We start from the raw sequence: 14,100 nt of genomic DNA on the forward strand, positions 1-14,100 counted from the left end.
TTCCACATCCTCACACACATTTATATCTGTCATATCACACACACACACGTGTATATACACATCCTCACACACATTTATATCTGTCATATCACACACACACACGTGTATATACACATCCTCACACACATTTATATCTGTCATATCACAACACACACACGTGTATATACACATCCTCACACACATTTATATCTGTCATATCACACACACACACGTGTATATACACATCCTCACACACACACGGTAATATTACACATCCCTCACATACACATTTATAGGCTGGGTCATATCACACACACACACACGTGTATATACACATCCTCTCACACATTTATATCTGTCATATCCCAAACACACACACGTGTATATACACATCCTCACACACATTTATATCTGTCATATCACAACACACACACACGTGTATATACACATCCTCACACACATTATATCTGTCATATCACACACACACACACACGTGTATATACACATCCACACACACATTTATATCTGTCATATCACAAACACACACACGTGTATATACACATCCTCACACACATTTATATCTGTCATATCACAACACACACACGTGTATATACACATCCTCACACACATTTATATCTGTCATATCACAACACACACACACGTGTATATACACATCCTCACACACATTTATATCTGTCATATCACACACACACGTGTATATACACATCCTCACACACATTTATATCTGTCATATCACACACACACACACGTGTATATACACATCCTCACACACATTTATATCTGTCATATCACAACACACACACGTGTATATACACATCCTCACACACATTTATATCTGTCATATCACAACACACACACGTGTATATACACATCCTCACACACATTTATATCTGTCATATCACAACACACACACGTGTATATACACATCCTCACACACATTTATATCTGTCATATCACAACACACACGTGTATATACACATCCTCACACACATTTATATCTGTCATATCACAACACACACGTGTATATACACATCCTCACACACATTTATATCTGTCATATCACACACACACACACGTGTATATACACATCCTCACACACATTTATATCTGTCATATCACACACACACACGTGTATATACACATCCTCACACACATTTATATCTGTCATATCACACACACACACGTGTATATACACATCCTCACACACATTTATATCTGTCATATCACACACACACACACGTGTATATACACATCCTCACACACATTTATATCTGTCATATCACAACACACCACACGTGTATATACACATCCTCACACACATTTATATCTGTCATATCACAACACACACACGTGTATATACACATCCTCACACACATTTATATCTGTCATATCACAACACACACACGTGTATATACACATCCTCACACACATTTATATCTGTCATATTCACACACACACACACGTGTATATACACATCCTCACACACATTTATATCTGTCATATCACAACACACACACACGTGTATATACACATCCTCACACACATTTATATCTGTCATATCCAACACACACACACGTGTATATACACATCCTCACACACATTTATATCTGTCATATCACAACACACACACGTGTATATACACATCCTCACACACATTTATATCTGTCATATCACAACACACACACGTGTATATACACATCCTCACACACATTTATATCTGTCATATCACACACACACACGTGTATATACACATCCTCACACACATTTATATCTGTCATATCACAACACACACGTGTATATACACATCCTCACACACATTTATATCTGTCATATCACACACACACACACGTGTATATACACATCCTCACACACATTTATATCTGTCATATCACAACACACACGTGTATATACACATCCTCACACACATTTATATCTGTCATATCACACACACACACACGTGTATATACACATCCTCACACACATTTATATCTGTCATATCACAACACACACGTGTATATACACATCCTCACACACATTTATATCTGTCATATCACACACACACACGTGTATATACACATCCTCACACACATTTATATCTGTCATATCACAACACACACACGTGTATATACACATCCTCACACACATTTATATCTGTCATATCACAACACACACGTGTATATACACATCCTCACACACATTTATATCTGTCATATCACAACACACACACGTGTATATACACATCCTCACACACATTTATATCTGTCATATCACAACACACACACGTGTATATACACATCCTCACACACATTTATATCTGTCATATCACAACACACACACGTGTATATACACATCCTCACACACATTTATATCTGTCATATCACAACACACACACGTGTATATACACATCCTCACACACATTTATATCTGTCATATCACACACACACACACGTGTATATACACATCCTCACACACATTTATATCTGTCATATCACAACACACACGTGTATATACACATCCTCACACACATTTATATCTGTCATATCACAACACACACGTGTATATACACATCCTCACACACATTTATATCTGTCATATCACAACACACACACGTGTATATACACATCCTCACACACATTTATATCTGTCATATCACAACACACACGTGTATATACACATCCTCACACACATTTATATCTGTCATATCACACACACACACACGTGTATATACACATCCTCACACACATTTATAGCTGTCACATCCACAAAATACACAACACACACCACGCACAGACAAAACCACGACATGTAAAAACACAACCACACACAGATACAACACAGAGACACAACACACAGGCACAACCACACACAGGCACAACCACACATGGCCCAACAACACAACACACAGGCACAACACACACCACACAGGCACAACCACACACAGGCACAACCACACATGGCCCAACAACACAACACACACCACACAGGCACAACCACAACACACAGGCACAACCACGACATGTAAAAACACAACCACACACAGATACAACAACAGACACAACAATACAGGCACAACCACACATAACACAACAACACACGGACACAACACACAGACACAATACACAGGCACAACAACACACAGGCACAACCACACAAAGGCACAACCACGACATGTAAAAACACAACCACACACAGATACAACAACAGACACAACAATACAGGCACAACCACACATAACACAACAACACACGGACACAACAACACACAGACACAATACACAGGCACAACAACACACACAGGCACAACCACGACATGTAAAAACACAACCACACACAGATACAACACATAACACAACAACACACAGACACAATACACATGCACAACACCCAGACACAACACCCAGAATACACAGACACAACAACACACAGGCACAACACACACCGGCACAACCACACACACAGGCACAACCACACACACACACAGGCACAACACCCTGACACAATACACAACAACACACACAGGCACAACAACACACACACAGGCACAACAACACACACACGGCACAACAACACACACACAGGCACAACAACACACACGGCACAACAACACACACAGGCACAACAACACACACAGGCACAACAACACACACACAGGCACAACAACACACACAGAGGCACAACAACACACACACAGGCACAACAACACACACACAGGCACAACAACACACACACAGGCACAACAACACACACAGGCACAACAACACACACGGCACAACAACACACACACACAGGCACAACAACACACACACAGGCACAACAACACACACAGGCACAACAACACACACACAGGCACAACAACACACACACAGGCACAACAACACACACACAGGCACAACAACACACACACAGGCACAACAACACACACACGCACAACAACACACAGGCACAACAACACACACACAGGCACAACAACACACACGGCACAACAACACACACACAGGCACAACAACACACACACAGGCACAACAACACACACGGCACAACAACACACACACAGGCACAACAACACACACAGGCACAACAACACACACACAGGCACAACAACACACACACGGCACAACAACACACACACAGGCACAACAACACACACAGGCACAACAACACACACAGGCACAACAACACACACAGGCACAACAACACACACACAGGCACAACAACACACACACAGGCACAACAACACACACACAGGCACAACAACACACACACAGGCACAACAACACACACACAGGCACAACAACACACACACAGGCACAACAACACACACAGGCACAACAACACACACACAGGCACAACAACACACACAGGCACAACAACACACACACAGGCACAACAACACACACACAGGCACAACAACACACACACAGGCACAACAACACACACAGGCACAACAACACACACAGGCACAACAACACACACGGCACAACCACACACACAGGCACAACAACACACACACAGGCACAACAACACACACAGGCACAACAACACACACACAGGCACAACAACACACACGGCAAAAAACAGAAACAACTGTTACTCACTAAAACTCTTTCAGATTATAAGTGCGCTAATTGGCTGTGCATAGTCACGTGGCAGAAATAACCGTGTAGACTCTGGGATATGTAGTTCTTTATGTTCGTGACGTCAGGCTACTCTGAGAGAGAAAATAAAGCGTAAATAAAGTACCGGAAGTTGCTAGTAGTGACGTCACCAACATGAGCTGACCACTAGCTGTGGGGATGGACCAAACCGATGCCGAGAGGCAACACCGGAGACGGAGGGCTCTTATATACATGTGTGTTATACGGTAGTTTTATCTAGTAGTACGGGGTAGCGTTACTGGCGGTGCTGTAGGGTTACTGGCGGTGCTGTAGCGTTACTGGCGGTGCTGTAGCGTTACTGGCGGTGCTGTAGCGTTACTGGCGGTGCTGTAGCGTTACTGGCGGTGCTGTAGCGTTACTGGCGGTGCTGTAGGGTTACTGGCGGTGCTGTAGCGTTACTGGCGGTGCTGTGCGTTACTGGCGGTGCTGTAGCGTTACTGGCGGTGCTGTAGCGTTACTGGCGGTGCTGTAGCGTTACTGGCGGTGCTGTAGCGTTACTGGCGGTGCTGTAGCGTTACTGGCGGTGCTGTAGCGTTACTGGCGGTGCTGTAGGGTTACTGGCGGTGCTGTAGCGTTACTGGCGGTGCTGTGCGTTACTGGCGGTGCTGTAGCGTTACTGGCGGTGCTGTAGCGTTACTGGCGGTGCTGTAGCGTTACTGGCGGTGCTGTAGGGTTACTGGCGGTGCTGTAGCGTTACTGGCGGTGCTGTAGCGTTACTGGCGGTGCTGTAGGGTTACTGGCGGTGCTGTAGCGTTACTGGCGGTGCTGTAGGGTTACTGGCGGTGCTGTAGCGTTACTGGCGGTGCTGTAGGGTTACTGGCGGTGCTGTAGCGTTACTGGCGGTGCTGTGCGTTACTGGCGGTGCTGTAGGGTTACTGGCGGTGCTGTAGCGTTACTGGCGGTGCTGTAGCGTTACTGGCGGTGCTGTAGGGTTACTGGCGGTGCTGTAGCGTTACTGGCGGTGCTGTAGGGTTACTGGCGGTGCTGTAGGGTTACTGGCGGTGCTGTAGCGTTACTGGCGGTGCTGTAGCGTTACTGGCGGTGCTGTAGCGTTACTGGCGGTGCTGTAGGGTTACTGGCGGTGCTGTAGCGTTACTGGCGGTGCTGTGCGTTACTGGCGGTGCTGTAGCGTTACTGGCGGTGCTGTAGGGTTACTGGCGGTGCTGTAGCGTTACTGGCGGTGCTGTGCGTTACTGGCGGTGCTGTAGCGTTACTGGCGGTGCTGTAGCGTTACTGGCGGTGCTGTAGGGTTACTGGCGGTGCTGTAGCGTTACTGGCGGTGCTGTAGGGTTACTGGCGGTGCTGTAGCGTTACTTGGCGGTGCTGTGCGTTACTGGCGGTGCTGTAGGGTTACTGGCGGTGCTGTAGCGTTACTGGCGGTGCTGTAGCGTTACTGGCGGTGCTGTAGGGTTACTGGCGGTGCTGTAGCGTTACTGGCGGTGCTGTAGGGTTACTGGCGGTGCTGTAGGGTTACTGGCGGTGCTGTAGCGTTACTGGCGGTGCTGTAGCGTTACTGGCGGTGCTGTAGCGTTACTGGCGGTGCTGTAGCGTTACTGGCGGTGCTGTAGGGTTACTGGCGGTGCTGTAGGGTTACTGGCGGTGCTGTAGGGTTACTGGCGGTGCTGTAGGGTTACTGGCGGTGCTGTAGCGTTACTGGCGGTGCTGTAGGGTTAGTGGCGGTGCTGTAGGGTTACTGGCGGTGCTGTAGGGTTAGTGGCGGTGCTGTAGGGTTAGTGGCGGTGCTGTAGGGTTACTGGCGGTGCTGTAGGGTTACTGGCGGTGCTGTAGGGTTACTGGCGGTGCTGTAGGGTTACTGGCGGTGCTGTAGCGTTACTGGCGGTGCTGTGCGTTACTGGCGGTGCTGTAGGGTTACTGGCGGTGCTGTGCGTTACTGGCGGTGCTGTAGGGTTACTGGCGGTGCTGTAGCGTTACTGGCGGTGCTGTAGGGTTACTGGCGGTGCTGTAGGGTTACTGGCGGTGCTGTAGGGTTACTGGCGGTGCTGTAGGGTTACTGGCGGTGCTGTAGGGTTACTGGCGGTGCTGTAGGGTTACTGGCGGTGCTGTAGGGTTACTGGCGGTGCTGTAGGGTTAGTGGCGGTGCTGTAGGGTTAGTGGCGGTGCTGTAGGGTTAGTGGCGGTGCTGTAGGGTTAGTGGCGGTGCTGGTAGGGTTAGTGGCGGTGCTGGTAGGGTTAGTGGCGGTGCTGGTAGGGTTAGTGGCGGTGCTGGTAGGGTTAGTGGCGGTGCTGGTAGGGTTAGTGGCGGTGCTGGTAGGGTTAGTGGCGGTGCTGGTAGGGTTAGTGGCGGTGCGGGATGAGACGGGTCACACAGAGGTGGCGGCGGCGAGGCGGGGTCACACAGAGGCGGTGGTGGTGGCGGCGAGGCGGGGTCTCACAGAGGTGGCGGTGAGGTGGGGTCACACAGAGGTGGTGGTGGTGTGACACAATGGGGGACCTGATTCCTTTCTATGCTCTTTATAGCCCCTCCCCTGATGAGTGTGCTCTTACAGCCCCTGTCAGGCAGGAAGCAGAGCTCGGGCCACAGACAGCTACACCTGGTTTAGATCAAGCTATGTGTTGGGAGCAGAAAAGACGGATAGAGCATTTGGTGGCTTCCCCACTAGAGAGAGAGCACAGGAAGATATTGTCTGTGGAGCTCACTGATGTCTCTAAGGAGGTGAGAACAGTGGCCCTGACAGTCTGTTCACCCAGTGTAGCTTGTAACTTCTGCTGGTGCTCATGATGCTCCTTATAATGTTGTGTGCGTGTGACACAGTACGTGAGTGCATGTGTGTGAGAGCGTGCGTGTGACACAGTAAGTGACTGCATGTGTGTGAGAGCGTACGAGTAATACAGTATGTGAGTGCATGTGTCTGACACGGTACGTGAGTGCATGTGTGTGAGTGGGACACAGTACGTGAGTGTATGTGAGGGCATGTGTGTGTGAGACACAGTATGTGGGTGTGTGTGTGATACAGTACGGGAGTGCGTGTGTTAGTGATACAGTATGTGTTACGGTATAACCCGGATATCAAGGGTTAATACCAGATGAAAGATGTCCTGAATATGGGATCAGCAACACACGAACTCAGTTAATTCCCCCCAAACATGAGACCAGGCTCCATCTTGAATCTAAAAACAGAATGTGTTTTATTGAGGGCTATATGCCCAGTATTTATGCAGGTCTGAGACTAGATGGGGGGTTGGAAGAGTATTTTACATTAGATAGAGGGAAGACGCCCTTTTACAGGATACAATGGAATTACATTACTTAACCAGATAAACAATTTAAACACAAGAAAACAATGGAGTCCTTCTTATCACCTGGCAGTCTGCCTCTGGAGGTGATTAAACAATGTGAACGCTTATCACATAAACTTAATTACAGTAAACAATAGCTGCTGCCAGGAAACCTGTCTCAGAAAATAGTTTCTCAAAACTGAACAGAGTTAACCCTTCCAGTACTGACAGAGGGGTCTGTCACACGGCTCCCTCCTGGTGGGACACTCCGGCAGACCCGGCTTGACCCTTTGGCGGGTCAACTTGGAGATGACCGGACTAGGAGGTGGTAGGCATGTCAGTTTGCCGGGACAATCCATCTGTATTCCCGTTATGAGAGAGAATTCCTGTCCATATAAATAAGGGTTCAACTTCTTCAGTGCCCAGACAAGGGCTAAACAGTCCTTCAAAACCTCATCGGCTTCTTTACAAGTTTTTTGTACCTGCTCTTTATAGGTATCCACAAGCCCTTCATACTGACGTAGGTTGCCCTTGAGTTGCTGCACCTCACTATGAGTCAGCGTCAGATTCTCCTCCAGTGTCGCTAAGTTTGTCTTTAATGTTTCATGTTCCACTCTCAAGCTGGTGTTTTCTGCAGTCTGTCGGTGCAGCTTGTCTAGCAGAGATTCCCGTTCTAAAGGCGCTTTTTCCTCTGCGCTCCTCTTCTCTCCCGCTAGCACTGTTAGGTGATTGTTTAACGTGACCATTTCATCCTCTACTTGACTCTTCTCCTTCATCAGCGCATTGTAACGGGACTTCCACGTATCAATGGCGGATAGAGATTTACTGAGCTCAGAGTCCTGGGGCTCAGCAGCAGGTGGGTCAATCTCTGCGGCATGGATCTGGGCACGGGTAGTCACAGGGTTAACATCGGCGGGACCCATGGGAGCGTAGGCAGAAACAAGGGGGGCCAAATTATTTCCATGGAGAACATCAGCTGGTAAATCCTTCATGACCCCCACATTCACATGTCTAGAGCCCACTCCCCAATCCAAATGTACCCGGGCAACAGGTAGGCGGAACACAGCGCCCCCTGCTACCCTCAAAGCCACAGTGTCTCCGGTGTGCTGGTTCCCAGACACAGAGTTCTTTTGGAGCAAGGTCATGGTAGCACCGGTATCCCGTAGACCACTGACCTCCTTCCCATTTACTTTAACCAGTTGCCAGTTATCCCGGTGGGCAGCTTGCACGGGGTCTGCTTCATGTAGGATGCCCCAGCATTCTTCCACCTCTACGCAGGGGGCCGCAGGCTGAGGGTTACGTGGGTTTCCGTCGGCGGGTCTTCTCCAGGACTGTGTTTGGTTCGCTGCGTTTAGGGGACACTCTGGTCTTTTGTGCCCTAGTTGCTTACATCCAAAGCACCGAATAGGCTGTGAGTAGTCCCGTGAGTTGAACCAGGCCCTCTGAGGATAGTTCGTGGCTGGAGGCCGTGTGGTAGAGCGGTGCGCCGGGGGTCGGTAACTGGTAGCTGCTGGGGTGACTGTGGGTCTGTACTCCACTCTGGCAGGGGGCTTAGTGGTAGCAGTGTCCAGTTTGCGGGCATCCGTATACTCATCTGCCAGGCGAGCAGCTTCATGCAGGGTGGAGGGTTTACAGTCCCAAACCCACTCTCTAACTCCTGCTGATAACTTGTCAAAGCAATGATCCAACAGCAATAGCTGCAGCACCTCTTCCCCAGATACGGCTTGGCACCCCGCTATCCAGTGAGCTGCTGTGCGGTGCACCTTACATGCCCACTCAACGTAGGAATCTCCAGCTAGTTTAACAGTGTCTCTGAACCGTCTCCTGTATGCCTCCGGTGTAATCGCATACCTGGAGAGCAGAGCCTCTTTTTTACAGCATTATAATCCCTGACTTCCTCATCTGGAATGGCCTGAAAAGCCTTGCTGGCCCGGCCGGGTAATTTTCCGGCTAATATCATGACCCAGTCCTCTGCGGGTACCTTGTGTAGGGCACATTGCCTCTCAAAATCCGCAAGGTACCCATCAATCTCTCCTGTTTCCAGGAAGTTTTTAAAAGCTGCAAAATGTACTTTTCTCTTTTCCACTGGGGTTGCTGTGACTTGAGCTGCTGGAGCGCCTCTTTGGCGAAGTAGGTTGGCCTCCACAGCGGCTATGACCCGGTCGATAATTTCTGTAGTCGGGTTGGGGCCATAATGTGCCAGTCTTATTTTAACTGCCCGGTCAAAGCTTGCTTCTTCGGGGGTTCTGTCTGATATGCTGAGCCCATTGGTTCCATCGAACCCTGGTACTCCGTCCATCTCAGTCAGTATTGTAATAATCTCCCTCTTCCTGAGGTTACTGGCTTGTTGGCCCCGTTGTTCTAGCAGGTCTTTAAGGGTGGCTCTTTTCAGTCTTTCATACGGTATTCCCATTAGGTCCGGATGTGTAGTTGCTCTTCTGGGCGATGAGGATCATCCCGTCGCTTGCCACCAATTGTTATGGTATAACCCGGATATCAAGGGTTAATACCAGATGAAAGATGTCCTGAATATGGGATCAGCAACACACAACCCAGCTAATTCCTCCCAAACATGAGACCAGGCTTCATCTTGAAGGTAAAAATAGAATGTGTTTTATTGAGGGCTATATGCCCAGTATTTATGCAGGTCTGAGACCAGATGGGGGGTTGGATGAGTATTGTACATTAGATAGAGGGAAGACTCCCTTTTACATGATACAATGGAACTACATTACTTAACCAGATAAACAATTTAAACACAAGAAAACAATGGAGTCCTTCTTATCACCTAGCAGTCTGGCTGGAGGTGATTAAACAAGGTGAACGCTTATCACATAAACTTAATTACAGTAAACAATAGCTGATGCTAGGAAACCTGTCTCAGAAAATAGTTTCTGAAAACTGAACAGAGTTAACCCTTCCAGTACTGACAGAGGGGTCTGTCACAGTATGTGAGTGTGTGTGATACAGTATGTGAGTGTGTCTGTGTGAGAATGCATGTGATACAGTACGGGAGTGCGTGTGTGTGATACAGTACGGGAATGCATGTGTGTGATACAGTACGGGAATGCATGTGTGTGATACAGTACGGGAATGCATGTGATAAAGTACATGAGTGTTTGCGTGCGTGTGATACAGTACGGGAGTGCGTGCGTGTGATACAGTACGGGAGTGCGTGCGTGTGATACAGTACGGGAGTGCGTGCGTGTGATACAGTACGGGAGTGCGTGCGTGTGATACAGTACGGGAGTGCGTGCGTGTGATACAGTACGGGAGTGCGTGCGTGTGATACAGTACGGGAGTGCGTGCGTGTGATACAGTACGGGAGTGCGTGCGTGTGATACAGTACGGGAGTGCGTGCGATACAGTACGGGTGCGCGTGTGAGTGTGTGATACAGTACGGGAGTGCTCGTGTGTGATACAGCACGGGGGTGCGCGTGCGATACAGCACGGGGGTGCGCGTGCGATACAGCACGGGGGTGCGCGTGCGATACAGCACGGGGGTGCGCGTGCGATACAGCACGGGGGTGCGCGTGCGATACAGCACGGGGGTGCGCGTGCGATACAGCACGGGGGTGCGCGTGCGATACAGCACGGGGGTGCGCGTGCGATACAGCACGGGGGTGCGCGTGCGATACAGCACGGGGGTGCGCGTGTGATACAGCACGGGGGTGCGCGCGTGTGATACAGCACGGGGGTGCGCGCGTGTGATACAGCACGGGGGTGCGCGCGTGTGATACAGCACGGGGGTGCGCGCGTGTGATACAGCACGGGGGGGGGTGTGCGCGTGCGTGTGATACAGCACGGGGGGGGTGTGCGCGTGCGTGTGATACAGCACGGGGGGGGTGTGCGCGTGCGTGCGATACAGCGCGGGAGTGCGTGCGATACAGCGCGGGAGTGCGTGCGATACAGCGCGGGAGTGCGTGCGATACAGCGCGGGAGTGCGTGCGATACAGCGCGGGGGTGCGCGTGCGATACAGCGCGGGGGTGCGCGTGCGATACAGCGCGGGGGTGCGCGTGCGATACAGCGCGGGGGTGCGCGTGCGATACAGCGCGGGGGTGCGCGTGCGATACAGCGCGGGGGTGCGCGTGCGATACAGCGCGGGGGTGCGCGTGCGATACAGCGCGGGGGTGCGTGTGTTACAGCACGGGGGTGCGTGTGTTACAGCACGGGGGTGCGTGTGTTACAGCACGGGGGTGCGTGTGTTACAGCACGGGGGTGCGTGTGATACAGCACGGGAGTGTGTGTGTGTGTGTGATACAGCACGGGAGTGTGTGTGTGTGTGTGATACAGCACGGGAGTGTGTGTGTGTGTGATACAGCACGGGAGTGTGTGTGATACAGCACAGGGGCACGGGGGTGCGCGTGTGATACAGCACAGGGGCACGGGGGTGCGTGTGTTACAGCACGGGGGTGCGTGTGATACAGCACGGGAGTGTGTGTGCGTGTGATACAGCACGGGAGTGTGTGCGATACAGCACGGGAGTGTGTGCGATACAGCACGGGAGTGTGTGCGATACAGCACGGGAGTGTGTGCGATACAGCACGGGAGTGTGTGCGATACAGCACGGGAGTGTGTGCGATACAGCACGGGAGTGTGTGCGATACAGCACGGGGGTGTGCGCGTGTGAGATACAGCACGGGGGTGTGCGCGTGTGTGTGATACAGCACGGGGGTGTGCGCGTGTGTGTGATACAGCACGGGGGTGTGCGCGTGTGTGTGATACAGCACGGGGGTGTGCGCGTGTGTGTGATACAGCACGGGGGTGTGCGCGTGTGTGTGATACAGCACGGGGGTGTGCGCGTGTGTGTGATACAGCACGGGGGTGTGTGTGATACAGCACGGGGGTGCGCGCGTGAGTGATACAGCACGGGAGTGCGCGCGTGAGTGATACAGCACGGGAGTGCGCGCGTGAGTGATACAGCACGGGAGTGCGCGCGTGAGTGATACAGCACGGGAGTGCGCGCGTGAGTGATACAGCACGGGAGTGCGCGCGTGAGTGATACAGCACGGGAGTGCGCGCGTGAGTGATACAGCACGGGAGTGCGCGCGTGAGTGATACAGCACGGGAGTGCGCGCGTGAGTGATACAGCACGGGAGTGCGCGCGTGAGTGATACAGCACGGCAGTGATACAGCACGGGAGTGATACAGCACGGGTGCGCGCGCGGGAGTGATACAGCACGGGGGTGCGCGCGCGTGTGTGATACAGCACGGGGGTGCGCGCGCGTGTGTGATACAGCACGGGGGTGCGCGCGCGTGTGTGATACAGCACGGGGGTGCGCGCGCGCGCGTGTGTGATACAGCACGGGGGTGCGCGCGCGTGTGTGATACAGCACGGGGGTGCGCGCGCGCGCGCGCGTGTGTGATACAGCACGGGGGTGCGCGCGCGCGCGTGTGTGATACAGCACGGGGGTGCGCGCGCGCGCGCGCGTGTGTGATACAGCACGGGGGTGCGCGCGCGCGTGTGTGATACAGCACGGGGGTGCGCGCGCGCGTGTGTGTGTGTGATACAGCACAGGGGCACGGGGGTGCGCGCGATACAGCACGGGGGTATGCCTGTCTCTGGTCAGGTTAACCCTCTCCTTGCTTGCGTCACCACCCTCTCTCTGTCTCCTGCACTGACATATTTTCTGATACTGTCTCACACTGTGACTTCTCCCTACCTTGTGCTTATTCACCTCACTAACACACGGATCACTACATTTATCTTACACTAAAGCTTACAATTTACTTCACTCTCATAGCATTGTTTGCTGGAATATTGATGTATTACTGGGAACTAGCTGAACACCGCACCATAGCCAATGAAGAGACTTATATGTGCAGCCACTAGTCAGCAGCCTGCTCCCAGATATGCATTGCTTCTCCTGAACTGACCTAGCTATGCTTTTTTTTTTATTAAACAATACCAAGAAAACAAAACATGGATAATGAAAGTAAACTGGAAAATTGTTTAAAATTTGTATTCTCGGTCTAAATCATGAAAGAGAAACGTTTTGGTTTTATGTCCCTTTAACTTGTCGTCTTACAAAAGCTGTGCAGTTACAGGTCATATATGTTATTAATGCCATATTTATTGTTACCCCATGTGAGCCACACTGTGTGTATATATAGGCAGAGAACTACGTCTGGTGTTACATGTCTCTCTCTTTCCTTGTAGGTGAAGGAACTGCAACTGAGGTCACTGCAGAGTGAAAGGTAACGACTG

General features: G+C 50.8%; 1 protein-coding gene across 2 annotated transcripts in view; it reads left to right on the forward strand.

Moving 5' to 3' along the window:
* The first annotated feature begins 4,725 nt into the window (after window positions 1–4,725).
* The window catches only part of PRR14 (proline rich 14), a 189,815-nt gene continuing 180,440 nt past the window's right edge, over window positions 4,726–14,100 (forward strand). The window contains exons 1-3 of one of the 2 annotated variants that reach the window (XM_053694991.1): window positions 4,726–4,848; window positions 7,133–7,328; window positions 14,053–14,090. In XM_053694991.1, the coding sequence (XP_053550966.1) occupies window positions 4,793–4,848; window positions 7,133–7,328; window positions 14,053–14,090 (290 nt within the window). In that variant the 5' untranslated portion in view covers window positions 4,726–4,792. The remainder of the gene's footprint in view (window positions 4,849–7,132; window positions 7,329–14,052; window positions 14,091–14,100) is intronic. The other variant, XM_053694992.1, reaches the window with a different exon arrangement.

The sequence above is a fragment of the Bombina bombina genome, chromosome 11 (assembly GCF_027579735.1).
Source record: "Bombina bombina isolate aBomBom1 chromosome 11, aBomBom1.pri, whole genome shotgun sequence".
Classification (NCBI taxonomy): Eukaryota; Metazoa; Chordata; class Amphibia; order Anura; family Bombinatoridae; genus Bombina; species Bombina bombina.